Source organism: Scophthalmus maximus, chromosome 14 (genome assembly GCF_022379125.1).
Source record: "Scophthalmus maximus strain ysfricsl-2021 chromosome 14, ASM2237912v1, whole genome shotgun sequence".
In the NCBI taxonomy this organism is placed as follows: Eukaryota; Metazoa; Chordata; class Actinopteri; order Pleuronectiformes; family Scophthalmidae; genus Scophthalmus; species Scophthalmus maximus.
In genome coordinates this window covers 3,888,683-3,908,639 of record NC_061528.1, presented here as the reverse complement: position 1 = coordinate 3,908,639, position 19,957 = coordinate 3,888,683, and the positions used below count along the sequence as shown (strand labels likewise).

The 19,957-nt window shown below is 46.4% G+C and overlaps 1 protein-coding gene across 9 annotated transcripts in view; it reads left to right on the top strand.

Moving 5' to 3' along the window:
• LOC118320415 (mitogen-activated protein kinase kinase kinase kinase 4-like) overlaps positions 1-19,276 on the top strand; it is a 70,882-nt gene extending 51,606 nt beyond the window's left edge. Inside the window, exons 15-32 of one of the 9 annotated variants that reach the window (XM_035651194.2) lie at positions 898-1,242; positions 2,842-3,000; positions 5,664-5,975; positions 7,802-7,911; positions 9,153-9,316; positions 9,500-9,597; positions 10,263-10,441; positions 10,562-10,679; positions 11,174-11,539; positions 12,354-12,468; positions 13,195-13,362; positions 14,048-14,191; positions 15,601-15,735; positions 16,732-16,832; positions 17,002-17,151; positions 17,251-17,410; positions 17,984-18,123; positions 19,057-19,276. In XM_035651194.2, the coding sequence (XP_035507087.2) occupies positions 898-1,242; positions 2,842-3,000; positions 5,664-5,975; positions 7,802-7,911; positions 9,153-9,316; positions 9,500-9,597; positions 10,263-10,441; positions 10,562-10,679; positions 11,174-11,539; positions 12,354-12,468; positions 13,195-13,362; positions 14,048-14,191; positions 15,601-15,735; positions 16,732-16,832; positions 17,002-17,151; positions 17,251-17,410; positions 17,984-18,123; positions 19,057-19,140 (3,048 nt within the window). In that variant the 3' untranslated portion in view covers positions 19,141-19,276. Of the gene's footprint in view, positions 1-897; positions 1,243-2,841; positions 3,001-5,663; positions 5,976-7,801; positions 7,912-9,152; positions 9,317-9,499; positions 9,598-10,262; positions 10,442-10,561; positions 10,680-11,173; positions 11,540-12,353; positions 12,469-13,194; positions 13,363-14,047; positions 14,192-15,600; positions 15,736-16,731; positions 16,833-17,001; positions 17,411-17,983; positions 18,124-19,056 lie in introns of all 9 variants that reach the window. The other 8 variants (XM_047337317.1, XM_035651195.2, XM_047337318.1 and 5 more) reach the window with 8 other exon arrangements.
• The last annotated feature ends 681 nt before the right edge of the window (positions 19,277-19,957 follow it).

Below are 19,957 nucleotides of genomic sequence, written 5' to 3'. Positions count from 1 at the left end.
GGTTGGCATGTTTGAGCACAACCCTTGCCAAAGTTATTAAATATTTAGTTTCCCCCTTTGATTTAAAAAAAGGCAAAGAAAAACTGCAGCAAAATCTGTGGCCTGTGAGCGGTTTCAGCATCGTGGTGTCTGTGCGTCACCCGTTAGTAGAAGAGGTCGGGTTTGTTTTGAATATGAATTATATTAAAATACTTTAGCTCAAGTAACTGCAGGAAAATAAAGCCCTAACGTCGAAGTGTAATCATTGTCCCCTGCACTTGGCCAAATGCATCTTTAATATCCGTGGTTTTGATAAATTATTTATTTTACAAGGTTAAACTGAAGACCAGATGTTTTCTCAGACTTTTGAGAGTCCTTAAAGTAGTTTTAATCACTTATTAGCCTTAAATTTAATGTAACTATTGTTTTTATTCTTAATCTTCTTGTCTACAAATTTTAATTGTACAGCACTTTGTTCAACGACTTGAACAGGTTCTTCCCTGCCCCCCCCCCCCCAAAAATCAGACATACTCCCGTCAGCAAAACATACTTTCTCTGAGGCCACATCCGCACTTACAGTGAACAAAATAGTTCTTTAACTTTAGTTTACCGCTGGTTTCTCACCATTAATAACATCTAGTTGAGGCCTGTGCTGTTTCCAGACATGGACTGAAAATATCAGGAAGATTTTTCTGGAGTTTGCCTTTTTTTCTGTTGAACTTTTTTACTCCGGATACTCGACAGCGAAAGGCACATTCCTATTTGCAGCTCTCCTGAGGAATGTGGTTTTACTCTCAGGTCGGCTCTTAAAAACTCTAAACTGCCCTTACGTATGAATGTCCGGTCATCCGAGAAGAAGAAAAAACACACCAATGTTGTGGAAACATTTGAGCTCAACGTGACCCTCCCTGTACTCAGGAGCATAAGTGGCGGGAGCTCGAGGAGCAGCGCCAAGCACAGAAGCTCCAGAGGCAGCTGCAGCAGGAGCAGGCCTACCTGCTGTCCCTCCAGCAGAACCAGAACCAGAACCGGGACAGTAGCAAAGCGGCCCAGCAGCAGGGCACCAAACCCCCACAGAACCTTGAGCCCGACGGGGCAGAGCCCCCGCAGAGTCCAGGCCCGGACACAGCAAAGCAACCGCAGGGCGCTGACGTTGATAAGCCGCGGTCGGGTCAAGGCCACAGTCTGGAGAAAAGTACAGACGCCGGGCTACCTGTCGCCGACCCCCAAGGCCCCGTGCCTGACTCCGAGTCGGTCAGAGAGGTGAACGCTCGTAGCTCGACACGCCGTCGTCGCACTTGACCTCCCGGCAACGCTTCCCTTTTTGGCTTGTGTGTACTCACTCCCTCTGCTCGCGGCGTGCTGTGTGGACATGGCGATGGCTCGCTGCTGGTGTGGGGATGTACTGATGCTTTGTGACTACAATGTGTTCGTGTCTCTTTCTAAAAACTCCCAAGTCTAATAATCAAAGCAGGGGCACGGTGAAGTGTCTTCTAGTGACGTCGGGCAAAGACTGGCTGGCTTCTCTACGTTTACCTCTAGATGAAGGACGTTGATTGATTGACCGCTTTATGGTGAAACTGCTTTCATCAATATCATGGCCAGAACTCGCCAAAAAATCAATTAATATATGCATTCATATGCTCAGAAAATGCTTGATTCAGGAAAATTTGAAATATCTTAACACTGATCAATAGATCGAAAGGAACAGGTATTATACTGGTCGTGATCTGGCTTGTTAAATGTCATTTAGTCAAGTTTGAGAGTTTTGGGACCTAATGACAATCCTAACCCGTATACTGACTTTATTCTCAAAAAGACAACTCATGCTTCCTGGGATTATTATAGTTTAGTTTAAATTTGGCTCTGATCTATGCTGTTCATATTTATTTGTGGTTTGTTTTTTTGACCATTTGACCTCGGAGCTCGGAATGACATCACACCAGAATAAGTTTATTGCGTTCCAGTTGCACATGGTCGGAAGGCAAAGAACAAGATGGACGCCTGCTGCTAGCCGTTGTTAGCAAAACCGGTTCATACCAACAACGCATTACTCGGCATTTCGTGCTAACGCCGCAGTGACACGTCCACAGACAGTAATTGGACAGATCTATGTGTACCACAACTTTTTATGAGACACAAATGAGACAGAAGTGCTTATAAACAGTAAAGACTGTTGATACACAGAGCAGCCATCTTGGATTTCAAAGTCGTGGTTGCTGAGGTCCCGCCGACCTTCTGAGTCGAAATTCAAAGTTGGTAGTTCTGAAGTGTGATGGAACGCAGCATATGTCATATTTTTCATATTTTTTCAATCTATCATTCCTAGTGCTAATAATAAAATAATATTTCAAGTTAATTGCTGAGATTTTTTTTTATTCGTAGAGTAGTTTTTGCTCTTGCAGCTTTTTTCAAATAAAGGTTTGAAAAACCACTAATAAAGTTGTAGGGTTAAAAAAAAAAAAGAAGAAGACTCAAGATACATAAACAGAAACATTCCCTCAGTTTTCAGTGTGGATCCGTGTCCCGGACCTTCGGTGTGTTGTCTAACCTTCCTGTTTTCACCGTGAATATTTTTCTCTCCTCATGAAATGAGCGCATGACGGATGTGGGAATATTGTGGCAACAACGATAACACTGCTGTCCTTTGAGCAAGTGCTTTGTTGTTCCTGTGTCAGCAGATGATTGTCTAAACATCTCCTAACAACCCGTAGCGTCTGATGGCTTCTGTCCACTTACCCTGCTCTTGATGCACTGACACACTTTGACCTTTACCTCCCAGACCGCTGCTAATGCTGCTGTCCACTGTGTGCACGTCCTTCAACTTGTGTGTGTGTGTGTGTGTGTGTGTGTCCTCCACAGGCGGATGAGCGGTACCGCAAGAACAACCAGGGTTCACCTCAAGCGGCCCAGACTAAACCACCGCAGCCGCCGGTGCCGCCGCGCTCCGAGTCGTCCTACCCCAATGGGAACCCGGCATCTGAGGCGGCGCCGGCCATGCACCGCCCCGCGGACCCACAGGTAACCGCGGTGACCTCAAACCCCCCCCCCCCCCCTTTCTAAGTTATAACTTCGTCTTTACTGCTACGGCTGTTCCACACAGGCAGCGTTTGGAGTTGGTGTGAAGTTTGACACACGTTTGAGTCCGCTGGTAATTTTTAATTATGTTGTGGGTTAAAGGGAAGAAGGAGACACAATTAGCGAGTTCTTGATTTAAACCCCCCCCCCCCCCCCCATTGCTGACTTCGTCTCTCGTGCTGTTTGTGTAATCATGTCCACAACAGAGAGGATAGGCCGAGACTCGGTGGGAGAGACTGACTCATATGTTTCCTCAAACCAAAAAGTAAACAGCGGAGTCATGTGACGCGTGTATGTCATATGATGCCTGCCTTCCTTTCCTGGACAAACTTGGTCCTGACCAAAAGAAAATTGTGGGGCTCGCTCATTTTTAACCGTCCCACTGGAAAAGCCAATGACATTGCTTGTGTTTTCTGTTTTCAACTGAAGACTTCGTGCTGTTACTTAAAATTAAAAGTTGATGATGTTGCGTGATTGCAGGCTACAAGACTCACAGATTCTCACAACCCAGCGTATTGACTATTAAGATTTTAAGCGTTAGCAGCTATAAAACAATACATCTCGTATATTTAGTCTTTTTTTTTTTACCTGTTTTTTGGGAGATTAAGTCATTCTGTGTTTGTCGTGGAGGGAATTGCGTTCCACGTGTCTCTCCAAAGAGCCAGTTCACTGGGAAACGAGAACATCAGCCTCGTTTTGCAGCTTCACCGTCATGTGGCTGAACCTCCCCCCGTCTTCACCGACTCCAGATGTTGCCTGTTTTCCTTTTTTCAGAAAATAACCTCTCTTTTTAAGGTGATTTGAACAAACTTGAGTCGTTGCTCTTAAAGAGTTTCCTTTAAGTGGATGTTTTTACTGAGTTGCGCTGCTGTGCTGTGATTTTTCTCCTTCCTGATTTATGCATTTAGCTCCTTTAGGTTGTTTCCTCTGGATAATGGATCCAAACTATCTGCTGTTGTCGAACCCTCTCATGGCTCTTAGGGTTGTCATCGATTCCATTTGAGTTGCCTCAACCTAAGATGTTAAACTGCATCAAATCTCATGTGCGTGTTTTCATTTCCAGACAGAAGATTTTTTTGTGTGTGTGAACACGATGCCAAATGTTGCCCTTGTAAAGAAGAAGTGCTTCTTCGTCTAAAGAAACAACTTCTTCTCCCATGACTAACCCTTTGATTGACAGGTCGTCCTCCCACCTGTCAAATGTGTAATTATTACGGAGTCATGTGTGTGTTTTCCGTGAACATGAGACTTGTTTTTGTCAGGTGGTACGTTGGGAGTTTGTATGTCTCGGCTCCCCTCGCTCTACTTCCCTCATTGTGCCGGTGATTACAAACATCCATAAATCACGGGCACTCAAGAGTGACTCAGACGGCATTAGTCATCTTCCCAGCGAAAGGACTCAACCCACTGAGCATGAATAATCACGGTTCAGCAGAGTCAAATCTGTTTTGAATATGTCACACAGATTAAATTATACAGAGCGGATCCTGTAACGTTGTTAAAATGGCGGCGGGGGGGAATGATGTAACTTGCGGGTGCTGTATTAAAACGTTTGCCCCGAAATGTTACAACGTGGATTAATGCGTTTTTCGCTCATTAGTTGTTAGAGTAATCGGGTTCAGATGTGACGCTGTGTTCCAACATTGTTTCTCACACACACACACACACACACACACACACACACACACACACACACTCACACACTCACACACACATGCACTGTGTTCTTCTGGTTGGAGCTAATTATATCAAAATGAAAATTGTCTGAATTACTTTCATTTCCAAGTATTAAATAAAGCAAGACGCTGCAGCGCCAGAGAATTGAGAAGGAGAAGTTCAGGGTTTAGGGGAAAGAAAGAAAACATCCGGTTTTAAAGTTACAAGCTTTGTTGCCCTGATCGCATGTTGTATGACCTGAACCACGTGTTCCTGCCTACTTTTAGCAATGAAAAGTGCTCTATAAATGAATTGTATTATTATTATTATGTTGTATGTTTGCATATCAGCCTTCATTGAGGCCCTTGTTTATTACAATTCATAACGACGCCCAGTCGTCCTGAGTCAACTCAGAGTTGTCTCACCACCTAAAGGTCCAGTCCCGATTAGTGTTGATCTGAATAAAACTCGGACTGTAGAATGTTTAAAAAATTTAAAGCCGGACATGAGACACTGAGATATCTCTATTTTTATAAATCACTTAATCAGAACTCAAAGCCTTAGATCGTCTTGAAGTTCAATAGTTTCAAAGCTTTTGCTGAGATAAACTTAATCCTAGTTATTAATCATTTACTAGTTTGTCATTGGGATGACATTCATACCTGTGCCCTTCTTGAAATTAATTATTCTCAACGTCCAACGTGTTGTATTATTCAAAATTGTACATACTGTACAATATCACCAAACCAGTTTATTCGCTAAAGGTCATTAAGAATAACGAAAGAGAATCCATGTGACCGAGGATCGACTCAGCTTCATCTCTCGCTCTACCTCCTTTTGTCGTTATAACTGTCTTTTTTAATTTCCCCAGTCTTTTTCATTTTGCATGCAAACTGACCTGCCCCCCCCCTCCCCTCCCCAATGTGTTCTGTTTTTTTGTCGTCTGTAAGGTCCGCTCCCACGTGGCCGCTTTAAAGAGCAGCGGCAGCGTGGCGTCGAACCCCTGCACCGCCGCCGCGCCCGTTGCGTCGCGGCCGCACTCCTTCAGCGAGCCGCTCGCGCCTAGCTTTGAAAATCTGCACCTCCGCAACAGCCAGGAACACCACCATCACCCTCCTTCATCTTCATCACCATCCTCCTCCTCCTCCTCCTCATCATCATCATCATCAACAGCCACGCCTGCACGCACTGACCCACAGCCCCGCCCCCAGGCCAGGGCCTCGCCCCGCGAACTGGCCCCTTCAGAGGAGGTCCCGCCCAGGGTAAGGACAGGGAGAAAGACCCCCAGTGAAGTCTGGCAGCAGCAGTAGTTTAGATACTCCCATTTCCTGTGAGATCAAACTGTCGTTCTCCTGAACTGTTCACCTCATTACTTTAATGGCTTCACAGCCTCTGCCTCATTCCTTCTGCTCTCAGTAATTCATTACTCAGTTTTATTGGATTTTCTTCTACAAAAGCTTGTCGGGGAATTAGAGATGATTTTATCAAATTGCCATTACGTGAAAACATCCGTTTGTTTTTAAATAAGCAGGTTGCTCAGCAGCTTTAAATCACTTTTTTCCCGCCATATATTAGATTCAGTCAGTGTCTACCTTAGGTTTCGTGAGGACACATATTGGATATTGCTCTGAAACTATTCCCCCGATACAGGAAGTATCATGAGAAGAGAGTAGACATTGTAAATATGGCGGCTCTATAAAGTCATAGGAGCCTTTGTAATGTAGCTGCAGGTTCTTTGACGATGTTCAGCACCAGTGCATGTTGTCCAAAATGTTTCTGTTTTACCAGACGAATTTAGCCTCTCACTGTATGGCCACAAAATCACATAAAAATAACTACAGAGGGAGAAAAAAGAAAATAAGCAAAAGGGAGACACGAGTTCTGCGCTCAGAGAACACAGTACTTTTCCATCTGAATGTATAGGGCGTTGAAGACTACGGTTAAGTATAGGAAAGACAGGAGCGCTGCCACATAAATGTGGGCAGTGAGAATTTAAAAAGAAAAAGAAAGATCTAAATTTAGCCCTCTGAGGCAAAGTTATCTTTCTCCCAGAAACGAGAAAAGGCCTTGGTTAAGAACCCGCTGCCAAGTCGAACCACAGCCCGGTCCAGACTCAACCGTTTGGTACAAACTGCACATACGTCAACATGTATCCACAAGCAGGGGTGTAGCACCAAATTCTGGGCCCTATACATGAGCAGTACAGCAGAAGCGTGTTACTAAGGAAAGACTGACCTTTCATTAACATCAGTTCATATCTCGTCCATGATTTCCCCCCTCACCTAAACTTCTAAACAAAGCAAAACAACTCTGTCTGTTTATGTCGCTGTGCTGCGCTTTGGATGCTATCAAAGGTTTTTGCATTCGCTCAATTGATGTACAGTGTTGCTCTGGACGTGTTTGGGAGAGATGAAGGGTTCAGTCGATTTAGGGCGTCTAGAACGAGCGGAATCCCCCTTAGTGTCATATTCTCTCAGTCTGCAGGTAAATTCTGCAAACCGTTCGCCATATTACAGACCTTATGACGTCTGTCATTACGTGGCGTCACAATGACATCATTCCTACCTTATGATCATAGCATGTTTTTTCGGTCTTCAGGTCGTACTTTAGGTCCTGCCTTTAGAGAAACTCTGCACGACGTCACTTATCACATGACATCATATGAGGGGAATCATTTTTTTTTGGGGATCAATGTAAGCATCAGATCGTGTCTCTATTTTTTTGCAGAGATATCCTGGAAAATGTGTATTTGGGGCCATATTTTTCCTCTTCTTAATCATCTGGAGATAGAACACACACAAACAGAGTTTACTATCATGATATCACAGCCAAAGTTGGAACAACTTATCCTTTCATGCGGGTTATTTGACTTCTTAGCTGGTGGAACCTGACATAGCTGCGACTAGACAGAAGTTTTCTAGTGGACGAGACGAGAGTGTGTTGTTGTTGCGATGCTGCTACACAAAGAGGAATTCTGACAGATTGAAGCATGTTTTGTGTATCTTTTTCTCACCGCCCCATCACGTACAATCATGCTCCCCGAGTGCGTACAGTATGTGTGAGCTGGTCACTGTCTTTATCACATAAGGTTCCTGTCAGGACTACATCAAGGTCCCCCGTGCTGACAAGGCGAGACTCGCCTAAGCACCACGGCAACGCCGCACACGGCAGCCATGCCGCTCACCGCAGCGCTGCCAGGTAAACTGAGCCCGACCCACCGAGTTCTATGATTCTGTGTTTCTCTCTCTCTCTGCTTTTTGTTTTCGTCCTCACACTTTAGGTCACTATTGTTCCTTCTCTCTCGCTCCATATTTCTGATTAGTCTCCTCTCTGTTGTTAACACAAGCACCAATTGGCTATAGGATAAAAAAGAACTATAGGACACAAGGCAAAAATCTAGATTTTGCCATAGCTCATTAAATAAATGCTATAATAGTTCATTAAAAACATCAAGGGTCTAAAACAGAAATGACATCAAATTACAGATGAGAAAAAACAAATGTAAGACGAAACAGATAGAATTCGGCCTCCGTATCTTTAGAGGATAATATACTGTATTAGTGAAGTAAGTTTACATAAGTGAGGCGAGGTGCTGTAGAAGCAGTGTGTATCCTGGCGGCTGGTTTTAGAATGGCGATAGAATAAAAAAGAATGAGTTTCTTAATGACTCGTCTTGTGTGGAGATAGATCTTGTCTTGGTTGCGTGGGAGGATTTATGTAACAGCGCTCGCTGTCTAACTTTGTGATACTTCACTTGTGTGTGTTCACACAGGAACCGTTTCCTGTTTCCAAACCACAAAAACCTTCTCATGAGATTCTCATATCGTTCTTTCCTTTTGAGTCTGCGATGCAGAATTTCTCTCGAAGAACGCATCGCCTGCTCTTACTGTACGGTTATTTATTCAGCATATTTGTACTCTTCTTCCGCCGCTGAAAATATAATCTAATGCCCACGAAATAGAAATAATTAAGTTAAACAGAATATATATTTTTTAATTCTAATACTAAATCACATTACACAATTATACCTTTTTATTGGATATGTCTGTCTGTCTTTCCCTCCTTTGTTCAGAGTAGCTTTGTATATGTGTGTGCCCATTCACAATTTTAATGTTCAATTTTATCATTTATTTTTCTCAAAACAAAAAATAAACATTTAAAAATGTCCACAATTTCGGGGGGGGGAATCCAAAAATGCTTCGGAAAAAATTCAACCAAGCCAAACTTCTGGTGAAAGTAACAATTTTTCTAACCATATATTGTTTCCTGATTGGCAGCTTTGCTCATCAGCTTTTCAAATATATATTATCCGCCAAAAATATGATCCATCAGCATCTTGATTTTAAAATTGTCAAAGTGCAGTCGGCACAACGTCGCTCCTGTGAAACCGTCGACCAGCTTACAAGTTGCCTCACCTCTGACCACCGTTGGCTCCACAGTGCAGCGGAGCCTCGGCTGCTGTGGGAGCGGGTGGAGAAGCTGGTTCCCAAAGCGGCCAGTAACAGCGGCAGCGGAGGCTCCAGTTCCTCCTCCAGCAGCTCCAGTAACTCCAGCTCTCAGCCCGGCTCTCACTGCGGCTCTGGAGAGAGATTCAGGGCCCGCTGTGAGTCCGCACACACACACACACACACACACACACACACACACACACACACACACACACACAAAAACATGCAAGGAGGTGGACGATCAAACTTCAAAAAGCAACCCCCGATGTGCCGCTGTAATAAACACGTACACGTACTGAGTTTCACGTACTGACCGTTTCGCCTCCACCTCCTTTTAGCCTCCTCCAAATCGGAGGGCTCACCCCTCCAACGGCCAGAGAACGCTGGGAAAAAACCAGAGGAGAGGAGGGACCTGGTCAGGCCGAGCAGACCAGCGGTGAGGAGTTGACGCAAAAGCCGACCGGCCGGCACATGTAGCTCCGCTTGCTGGGAGGGATATAGATCCGTCTGTAGATCCGCTTGTGTTGTGATAGTTACATGAAAGTATGAGTGATGGACACGTGTCATGTGATCTGCTCACCGTCCAATGCGGTGACCTGAGGGGAGACGTGGTGAAATGGCTTTGTCTCTGGTCCCTCTGGCTGGGCGGCAGACATTTTTAAACTCATGCTTTCTCTAACCTCCAAATCAAAGAATTTACTTTTTTTTTTTTTCTTCTATACTGTTATGATTTTTTCATCTTTGCAGCCCCAACGATTGTCTCATTATTAGCGTTAACCCACTAACCTTACCTTCAGTAGCTTGGGGAGCGTCGGCTGCCCCCCCCCCCCCCCCCCCCCCCCCCTCCCCCCGTACGACAATCATCTCCTTTCTCCTCACTTCATCTCTCGCCTTTGCTCCTGCTCTCACACTGGCTCGTCTAACCACTCTTCCTCTCCGGCAGACTTTCTCTTTTTCTTTTCTCCCGCTGTGATTAACTGAAATTCTCATGTGACCTCTTTGCTAACAGTCGACTGAGTGAATGGACAAAATTCCAACAGACGGAGAAAAGTAGAAAATCGATGAGAGCCCTGGTTGACCCTGGTTCCTCCTGACCTTTAGGACCTGACGGCTCTGGCCAAGGAGCTGCGTGCAGTGGACGACGTTCGCCCCCCGAACAAAGTGACGGATTACTCGTCTTCCAGCGACGACTCGGACACCACCGACGAAGATGACGACGAGGAGGTGGACCAGGAGGCGGGCGAAGAGTCGACCTCTGGCCCGGAGGACTCCAAAGCCGTGTATGTACTCGAAACCTCCGACCTCATGAGCTCACTTAGCATCGGCCACCGGAATGAAACGGATAAAAAAAAAAGGATGTTGCATGTGTTAAGTCGCCGTCTCCTCTCCTGTCCCTGCAGTTCCTCCAGGCTGAGCAACGGCGAGACGGAGTCGGTGAAAACCATGATCGTTCACGACGAGGGCGAGAGCGACGCGGGGTCGACGCCCTGCAAAGACAGCACCCTGATCGTCAGACAGGTACAAGTCGGGACAAACGCACACCGACGACGTTACACACCCCTTTTAGTTTGTCCTGGGTTGTTTTTTTGAGTATTTTTTGTTAATTCATGCCCCGATTGTTTTTTCCCATCGTGTTTGCATCTCGTGTTGATCACGTGTCTCCGCCCCCCGATGACGAGTAGCTCCAGAGTGTAGAAGCACAGAACCTCACCGATTGTGTACGCAAGACTTGTTTTCAGGATTGTTATAGTTGTCAGTCCAATTAATAAGTTTGGATTTGGTTATTTTATCAGTTATCACGTGAAGTCAAGAATAGGTCATTTTTTCGAACACCTTAAAAATGACTCATCAGATTGTCTGACCAGATACTCGTCTGCTAACGAGGGTTTTCTTTCCGCCTGTAGAATAGCCACTGTAGTTTGCCCTTGGCTCTAGCTCACAGCTTCCCGTCGCCTGAACTCCTCAGGAGCACATCTAGACCCAAAGTCGTCTGCCCCTCTTTCTACTTCCAGAGTGCAGGTGATAACAGAAAGCGCCAGAGCCCCGGCTCTTGCCCCAGCCCGGGCCAAGCGCAGACCGCCGGCCTGCTCGCGGGCTTCGCCCCGAGCCCCGGCTCGGGCTCCGGCCCGGGTCTCGGCAACCACACCCCCAGCCCCCACCACCACCACCACCACCACCACCAACATCACCCCACACAGCACGCGGACCGCAACGGCTTCGCTGGCCGCATCCACCACCTCCCAGACCTGATCCAGCAGAGCCACCATTCCAGCCCCTCCTCCTCCGCATCCACCTCCCCTTCCTCCTCCGGCTTCGCCAGCCCCTCCTCCATGTCCCCCCAGAGTCCCCTGGACAAGCTCGGCATCCTCCTCGCAGAGGTATGTCGCCGAGACCCCCGACACGGAGACTCACCCGTCTTCTTCTACAGCGGCTGTATTTCTATGTCCTAGATCTGGAAGGGCGCCCTCTTCTGATCTGTCTCTAGCTCTACATGTTTCTCTTCACTATTTCTTGATGTTTTTTTTCCTCCTCTTCTCTCGTCACAAGCTTCCTGCAGGGAGATGACGGTGTTGGTGAAGGGCTGCATTAAAGGGCTCTTTTGGAAGACAAACCACACTTTAATTATTTTTTTGCCCTTTTAAGTTCATGAGAAAAACACATGTAAGGTACTTTGGTTTAATACTTCAGGTGAAGGATTTGCAGCCGCAGTCCCGTTTCTCCTCCGTGAGTTTCCTGATCGCAAACAGGCCTGTTAGCTGTGGCTTTGGAGCTTATTTGCTAAAGTGTCCTCTGAGGCTGGTTGTGGTTGCAATCTCATTTTATTACTTGATGTTGCCTATTTCCAGCAAACGAATCATATTGTCACATTCCCCGGAAAAAATTGATAGGCCAACAGGGCAGTTAGGAGGCGTAACGGCAAGTACATTTCCCATGGAAATACTTATTTTTCCCCCTTCTGTCCTTTTTGTCAACAGCACTCAATATGTTTTTACCTTCCGCCATTGTTTTTGCCTTTTTTCCTTTTGACTGAATGTCCATTGTGTTTGCATGTATCACATCTAGAAATACCTCCGCTTGCAGACTTGTTTGACTCCATTACCTTGCTGATTCGTTTTACATTCATGTTTCAAATATGACGGCTCCTGTGATGTTCTGTCACCACCACTGACTCTTGTTCTGTCGCTCCTGCAGAGCCAGTCTAGTAACAACATGCAGAAACACAAGTCTTCTTCCTCCTTCACGCCGTTCATCGACCCGCGCCTCCTCCAAGTCTCTCCGTCCACCGGCAGCGCCCTCAACAACGTCGGTATGTCCCTTCTCAAAGTTGGCGGGGGGGGGGACGACAAGACATCAAGAAAAAAAGTGGTCGCCAATGAACCCCAAAATTTAAAACATGAATCCAGTGAATTGTTCCAAGAGGAGTACGTCAAAAATGTGTCAAAAACACACTTCTTGTTAGAACATGGTTAATGCTCTGTATCACAAAAAGTCCCACATGCTTACAAAAGTTGATTGATGTAGCACCAAATTCTGGGCCCGATGCATAAGCAGCTATGATGCTGATAAAATTTATGATACTGATTCTTATGACTGATCTTTTTTCCCGCCCTAAGGACTCTGGTGTGCCGAGTCATTACCATAGAACCGATGCAGCCGGTGACCCGTCACTGACCCTTTGACTATATGAAGATTGTTCAGCCGGCGTTTGATCACTGATTAGATTTGCCTGCAGATGTCTGAAGTCGAGAAGAGACGAGCAGTGACCTGCTGTCTGACACGCAGCTTTTAAAATAAGACTGCAGCTTGTCCCACTTTATCGACATAAAGTTTCCTCACAAACTAAACTTTCCCTTGCCCTCCAATTTTAGAATTTTTCATGACAAGCAATCCTCATGATTAACAAAAGCAAAATGAAGAAAGACGCCTTAACCGCTCTAATGCTGGACCGTTTGACTGGCCTCCCCCCGCCTGGTGAACTCTACATCCTACCTACACCGTCCTCCTACCTAAGCCATTCCCTTTGACCTCTTAGGCTACAGCAACGAAGCGCGGCTGGCAGAGGCGCTGCGGGCCGACCCGTCGCGGAAGGGCTCCGTGGTCAACGTCAACCCGGTCAACACTCGCCCGCAGAGCGACACGCCGGAGATCCGCAAGTACAAGAAGAGGTTCAACTCGGAGATCCTGTGCGCCGCCCTCTGGGGTAAGAACTCTAAAGACACTCTAAAGAGAAAAAACTCTCAATTTGGCAGTTTCCCGGGGTTAATAAGTCAGCGAGTAGTTCTGTTACCAGCCATGTTACAGTTTAGACATTGAATAAATAAATGATTCTACTTCACATGGTTTAATGTGAGTCAGTGCACTGCGTTGTAAGCCGCTGGGTCAGAACTGCACGTGTGTGGAGGAACAGGCCGCAATTAAATCATGGTTTTAATTTGCAGACATCTGCATTTCTATAAATCCCCCTATTACCTTTCACATTCACCATGATTTGAGAGGTTCAACACAACTAAAACATTAGCCTTTTTGGTCACACGGTGCTGAAGTGATTTGAAATAATCAAATTATTTTTGGAAAAATTGTAGCTATTCAATTTTTCACCACCGGGCGGCAGCAAAACACTGATGAAGCTACATTCTGTGTTCAGTCTGTCTGACCACACTGCTGAGCGTGTTTCCAGCTGTTGTCGGTTTTCCTTAACCGTGTGTGTGTGTGTGTGTGTGTGTGTGTGTGTGTGTGTGTGTGTGTGTGTGTGTGTGTGTGTGTGTGTGTGTGTGTGTGTGTGTGTGTGTGTGTGTGTGTGTGTGTGTGTGTGTGTGTGTGTGTGTGTGTGTGTGTGTGTGTGTGTGTGTGTGTGTGTCTTTGTGTGTGTGTGTGTGTGTGTGTAGGGGTGAACCTACTGGTCGGGACGGAGAGCGGTCTGATGCTGCTGGATCGCAGCGGTCAGGGGAAAGTTTACCCTCTTATCAGCCGACGGCGCTTCCAGCAGATGGACGTCCTGGAGGGACTCAACGTTCTGGTCACTATATCAGGTACACACACACACCAAAACCTTCCACACGTTCTGATTGTGCATCTATGTCTGAAGTTGCACAAATCGTTTTCAACCCCACGCACAGCCCAGCACTTCTCAGATTGAAAGTGCATCCTCGTTCCTACTTCTCCTCTTTCCCAATGTCACCCACACATGCGCGGACAGCGGCAGCGCAGTCACAAAGTGTCACAACCTGATATTTTGAGCCGAACGGATATTGAGTAAATCTCCCGCTCGCCGAGACCACGTCATGTGTGTGTACAATATGTAACACGGACACACACACGCACTCTGAGCTTTTTCCGCAATGGAAGGAAATACCGCAGGGAAACGTGCGTCGATTTGTTTTCGTTAACAACGTGCCCATCATGCGTCATGGAAAGTTGGATCACTCACGCACACACTTGCTGAGAGGCCGACGGATCATACACTGACACGGTCGGCAGTGTTGCGGGTGCACAGAATGAAAGTCAGCGGATATATCCATAAATAAGACGCTCTGTGATAATGGCTTTATCTACTGCATGTGTTCGTTTTGGGAATCAGGGAACATTTTGACAGCTGTTGACGGGAAGAAGGAAAACAACATTAGATTATAAGATATAAGTCTCAAGGCACTTTACAGTTATTGTATAATATGTTTATTATCCTGCAATGAGCAAGTACAGTACTTGGCGATGGGGGAGAAGGAAGAAGCCTCCGGACAGAACCGGACTTTGGGTTGGGTGACTGTCCGTCTCGACCGGCGTAGGTTCAAATTCAAGGAGGCACCCGCCATTTTGAAGCCTCGAGTTTAGTGTTTTTTTGCTGCAATCAGCTGCTCTGCTTTCTCCAAATGTCTTTGTTTCTATACTATAAATTAAAAATATCAGCCATCTAGTAATCAGACTATTTACATGTCATCCTACAGTGTTTTTATGGTTATTATTATTGGGCTGTAGGTCACAGATTTTCCTCTGCATGTCGTTGGTTTTATCCCAACTTGACCGACACTTGAAATGTTGCGAAACACTGTAGACACGCAGTACGGAGCAGAAAGGTTCCTCCACAAGGACTCGCATATTCTGTGATACAAATTTATCAGTTTGGTCAGTGCAGCATGAAATAAAGATGAGAATCACTCAGACGCACGGCAAATTAAAAAACTGAGGATCATTGTGGGCTGGAATGAAACCTCAGCAAGCACTCGGCAGCCAATAGGGACATTGGTCCTTCAGGGTAACTTTGTATTATGAAGGACAAATTTACCGTTAGACAAATTTCTGCTCGTAGCTTCTTCTGTCGCCACAGACTGACACTAAACACAGGCTTGAGGAGGAGGACGAATGAGTTTTAGAGAAAAACACACTCTTCACTGATTGTCGAGAGTTAAGTTTGCCGACTTGACGTTTCTCCATCCGTCGGCAGGTAAAAAGAACAAGCTGCGCGTTTACTACCTGTCCTGGCTGAGGAACAAGATCCTGCACAACGACCCCGAGGTGGAGAAGAAGCAGGGCTGGACCACCGTCGGAGACCTGGAGGGCTGCGTCCACTACAACGTTGGTAGGTCACGTTCCCGCAGCCTATAGTTTTGAATTGCAATATCGGGGATTTCGCCACATTCATGTCCAGTATTGCATCTGGTCCGCAGATGATGCTTGTGTTGATGAAGACCCTTACTGCCTCTTTAAGCTACAGCCACATCTGGACTGAGTTTACATTTGCAAACTTTACATACACGGTTTAAGTGTCTTTGTACAAGAGCACATGGCTGATAAACGATGGAGGGAAAGCCCTCGGTTGAGTAACACCGCAGCAGGGACGTCCAAGCGGCACGCGTAACTGCACTGACCTGTCTGAAAGTCAGAATGTCCTCGCTGATGGTTTGTTCCACTGAGCGGAGTCGGGCACTTCCTTTTGGAAACCCCTCTCTCCGCCGATCACAGCTGTCAGTCGTGACTCCGTTTCCTGTCCAGGAGATTTATTTCCGTTTTTGAAATTTTTTGTAAAAACTCCGTCGATGTTTTGTTGGAGGATGTGCAAAGTGGAGAACTTTTCAAGACGAAGAGAACATTAGTCAAAATCCAAATGTCTGTTAATTGAACCCAAAACCCTTTCTTTTGCTTCAAGTTCTATATAAATACATAAATTCCAGAGAACAACATTTTTGCAGTGCACAAGCCAGAACTTTAACAAAAGATTATATGAGAAATATGGCTGATATAAACTGAATTAGAGCTGAAACAGTTAATCGATTAGTAATCAACTACTAATTTAATCGCCAACTATTTTGATTACGAATTAAACAGTAGTTTGTCATGAAAAAAAAAGTCAGAATTCACTAATTTCAGCTTCTGAAATGTGAATATATTCTGGTTTCTTTGCTGCTTCTAAACTTTGCTCCAAACAACTAATCAATGAATCGAGAAATGAATCAACAGATTAATCGTTAGTTGCAGCCCTACACTGAATTCTGCAACACATTTTAGTTTCTCCGCCCTGATGCTGATTACGTGCGTTTGTTGTTCTAATGTTTTGGGGGGTTTTTTTGTTCATCAGTGAAATATGAGAGGATCAAATTTTTGGTTCTGGCTCTGAAGAACTCGGTGGAGGTCTACGCCTGGGCACCGAAGCCCTACCACAAGTTCATGGCCTTCAAGGTGAGAGCGTGAAGACTGACCTAGATGACCAGGTGTAAAACCTCTCAGATGAACTTGTTCAAACTACAAATTCATAAAAAGCTTTGTCTGTACAATCCGTCTATATTAATAATCTCTGCCCTGGCAAGTGTTTACTGATCCCACTGTTTTTCTGACCTTTGTCCTTCAGTCCTTCGGCGACTTGGTGCACAAACCTCTGCTGGTCGACCTGACCGTGGAGGAAGGTCAGAGGCTGAAGGTCATCTACGGCTCCAGCTCGGGCTTCCACGCCGTGGACGTCGACTCCGGGGCCGTCTACGACATCTACCTGCCCACACACGTAAGAGATAATATCTCACTTTCACTTCTGCTGGTGTGGAAGGATATTCACGATTTGACTCCTTTCCTCCTTTTTCGTCTGCTGCGTCTCGCCCTGCAGATCCAGACCCATATCCAGTCTCACGCCATCATCATCCTGCCCAACACTGACGGCATCGAGCTGCTGGTGTGCTACGAGGACGAGGGCGTTTACGTGAACACCTACGGCCGCATCACCAAGGACGTGGTGCTGCAGTGGGGGGAGATGCCGACCTCAGTGGGTGAGTCACACAACCGAGAAGTGTCTGTGGATCAGAGGCTTCCTCCCGTTTTACAAAAACAACTGTCTGTACGTCTCATCTTAAACATCACTGTATGAAAGAGAGACAGAATTTTTCCTCACGTGAATTTGCCCAAAAAAATTCAGAAGAAAAAGAAATGTTAGGTAAAGTCAGAGATAGAAACTGTATTATTTCATTTTTTGTCAACTCTCTTTTCTGATTCCGCTGCGAAAAAGAAAAGAAAAAAAGGAAATATGTATTGAAATATTTCATGTCATTCAATTGAAGTAAAGGAGATTTTTTTTTTGACTTGTAAACATGGACGCCCTGCTTTGTTTATTCTTAAAATATTTTTTTTTCATATCTGCAAACATAAACGCAGAAACGGATATTCATGTGAAAGGCTCATGCGGGCTCTAAATACTTTTATGTTCCTTAAGTTCTTTTGTCAAGGCAACAGTTGTTTTTTTTGCAACACAGGGAACATTGACAATTTGTCAGAGCACACACACACACGCACACACTCAGTTCCGTGTTTTGTGTGTTTTGCTAACTTGAACGCCCCCTCCGCAGCCTACATCCGCTCCAACCAGATCATGGGTTGGGGGGAGAAGGCCATCGAGATCCGCTCGGTGGAGACCGGACACCTGGACGGCGTCTTCATGCACAAGCGAGCCCAGAGACTCAAGTTCCTCTGCGAGAGGAACGACAAGGTGAGAGCCCCGCATGTGGACAACGCGTTGTAGTCGGCTGATGGGAAGAGTTTCTGAGAGGATTCTGAGAGGAGTGTAAACCACAAAGAAGAGAGTTTCTGTTTTTCACGCGGGAGCCGGTTCTCTTCGCCGTTCAGACTGAATTCGTTTATAGATTTTGAAGCTGACGCTGCCGTTTGCCGCCCCGAGGTTTTTCCCACACTCACATTCAGTTTGCTCAGCCTCCGCTGCGGGAAGTAACTTCAGACTGCTCTAGTTTCCCTTCTCCTCGGAAGTTTGCCAGCCCGTTTGAACTGAAGTGAGGATAGAATGTGTGTCCTCCTCTCCTCTGTGGTTCCTGTGCTCGTACAGAAAGTGCCGTGGGAATGAGTGTTTTCTTTCCAGACGCCATAAAACAATGAAGCCGCTTCCCACTCAGATAGTTGACTAATCGATTCATGAGGTTTGTTCAACAAATGTAAAAGGAAAAGATGAGAAAGAGAAAAAAGTCCCTCCACATGAGTTTTTTATTATTTGTTTAGGCCAGTAATTCTGCAGAAATAATATGAACATATTTTCCTAATTAAATGTTCTAATCAATCAATCCACTATATTCTACTAAGAATACTAATACATCCATTTAAAAGTTCTATGGAGAACAAGTAATTGTAATTATTATGAAATTAATATTTCATATTCTCTTATTTATTATGTTGTAAAAAAACAAACTCAGAAGTTGTGACTCTATCACCAAAAACCAAACAATAATGTTTGTAATTTCCATGAGTTCAACCAGAATTTAAGTTTTGTCCTGAGTTACTTTGAAATCTAGAAAAAAAAAATATTTACGCATTTTACATTTTTTAAATCACTAGCTATAAAAAAGTAGTTATGTTTTCCATGTGTTTCAAATCCAAACTGCACCTGAACATGTGCGTCTCCTGTCCTCCTTAGGTCTTCTTCGCCTCCGTTCGGTCCGGAGGCTCCAGCCAGGTCTACTTCATGACTCTGGGCCGAACCAACCTGCTCAGCTGGTAGAGGTCCACACGCCCTCCTCGCCCTCCTCGCCCTCCTCGTCCTCCTCGCCCTCCTCGCCCTCCTCGTCCTCCTCGTCCTCCTCGCCCTCCTCGTCCTCCTCGTCCTCCTCGTCCTCCTCGTCCTCCTCGCCCTCCTCGTCCTCCTCGCCCTCCTCGCCCTCCTCGTCCTCCTCGCCCTCCTCGTCCTCCTCGCCCTCCTCGTCCTCCTCGCCCTCCTCGCCCCTCCTCGTCCTCCTCGCCCCTCCTCGTCCTCCTCGCCCTCCTCGCCCTCCTCGCCCCTCCTCGTCCTCCTCGTCCTCCTCGTCCTCCTCGCCCTCCTCGCCCTCCTCGTCCCTCCTCGCCCTCCTCGCCCTCCTCGTCCTCCTCGCCCCTCCTCGTCCTCCTCGTCCTCCTCGCCCTCCTCGTCCTCCTCGCCCTCCTCGTCCCTCCTCGTCCTCCTCGTCCTCCTCGCCCCTCCTCGTCCTCCTGGCCCTCCTCGTCCTCCTGGCCCTCCTCGTCCTCCTCGCCCTCCTCGTCCTCCTCGTCCTCCTCGTCCTCCTCGTCCTCCTCGCCCCTCCTCGTCCTCCTGGCCCTCCTCGCCCCTCCTCGTCCTCCTCGTCCTCCTCGCCCCTCCTCGTCCTCCTGGCCCTCCTCGTCCTCCTCGCCCTCCACCCTCTCGCTAACACTGGATCTCAGAACCCGCCGTCGATGTCTCGTCAGCCCCTCGGACAAAACAAAAGAGAACAAGAACAACAACCAACCCGGCCCCCCGTGGATCCGTCGAGCTCCTCTCGCTGCGTCCCGTCTCCTAAGCTAGAGGTGACGGCTTGCGTATAAAA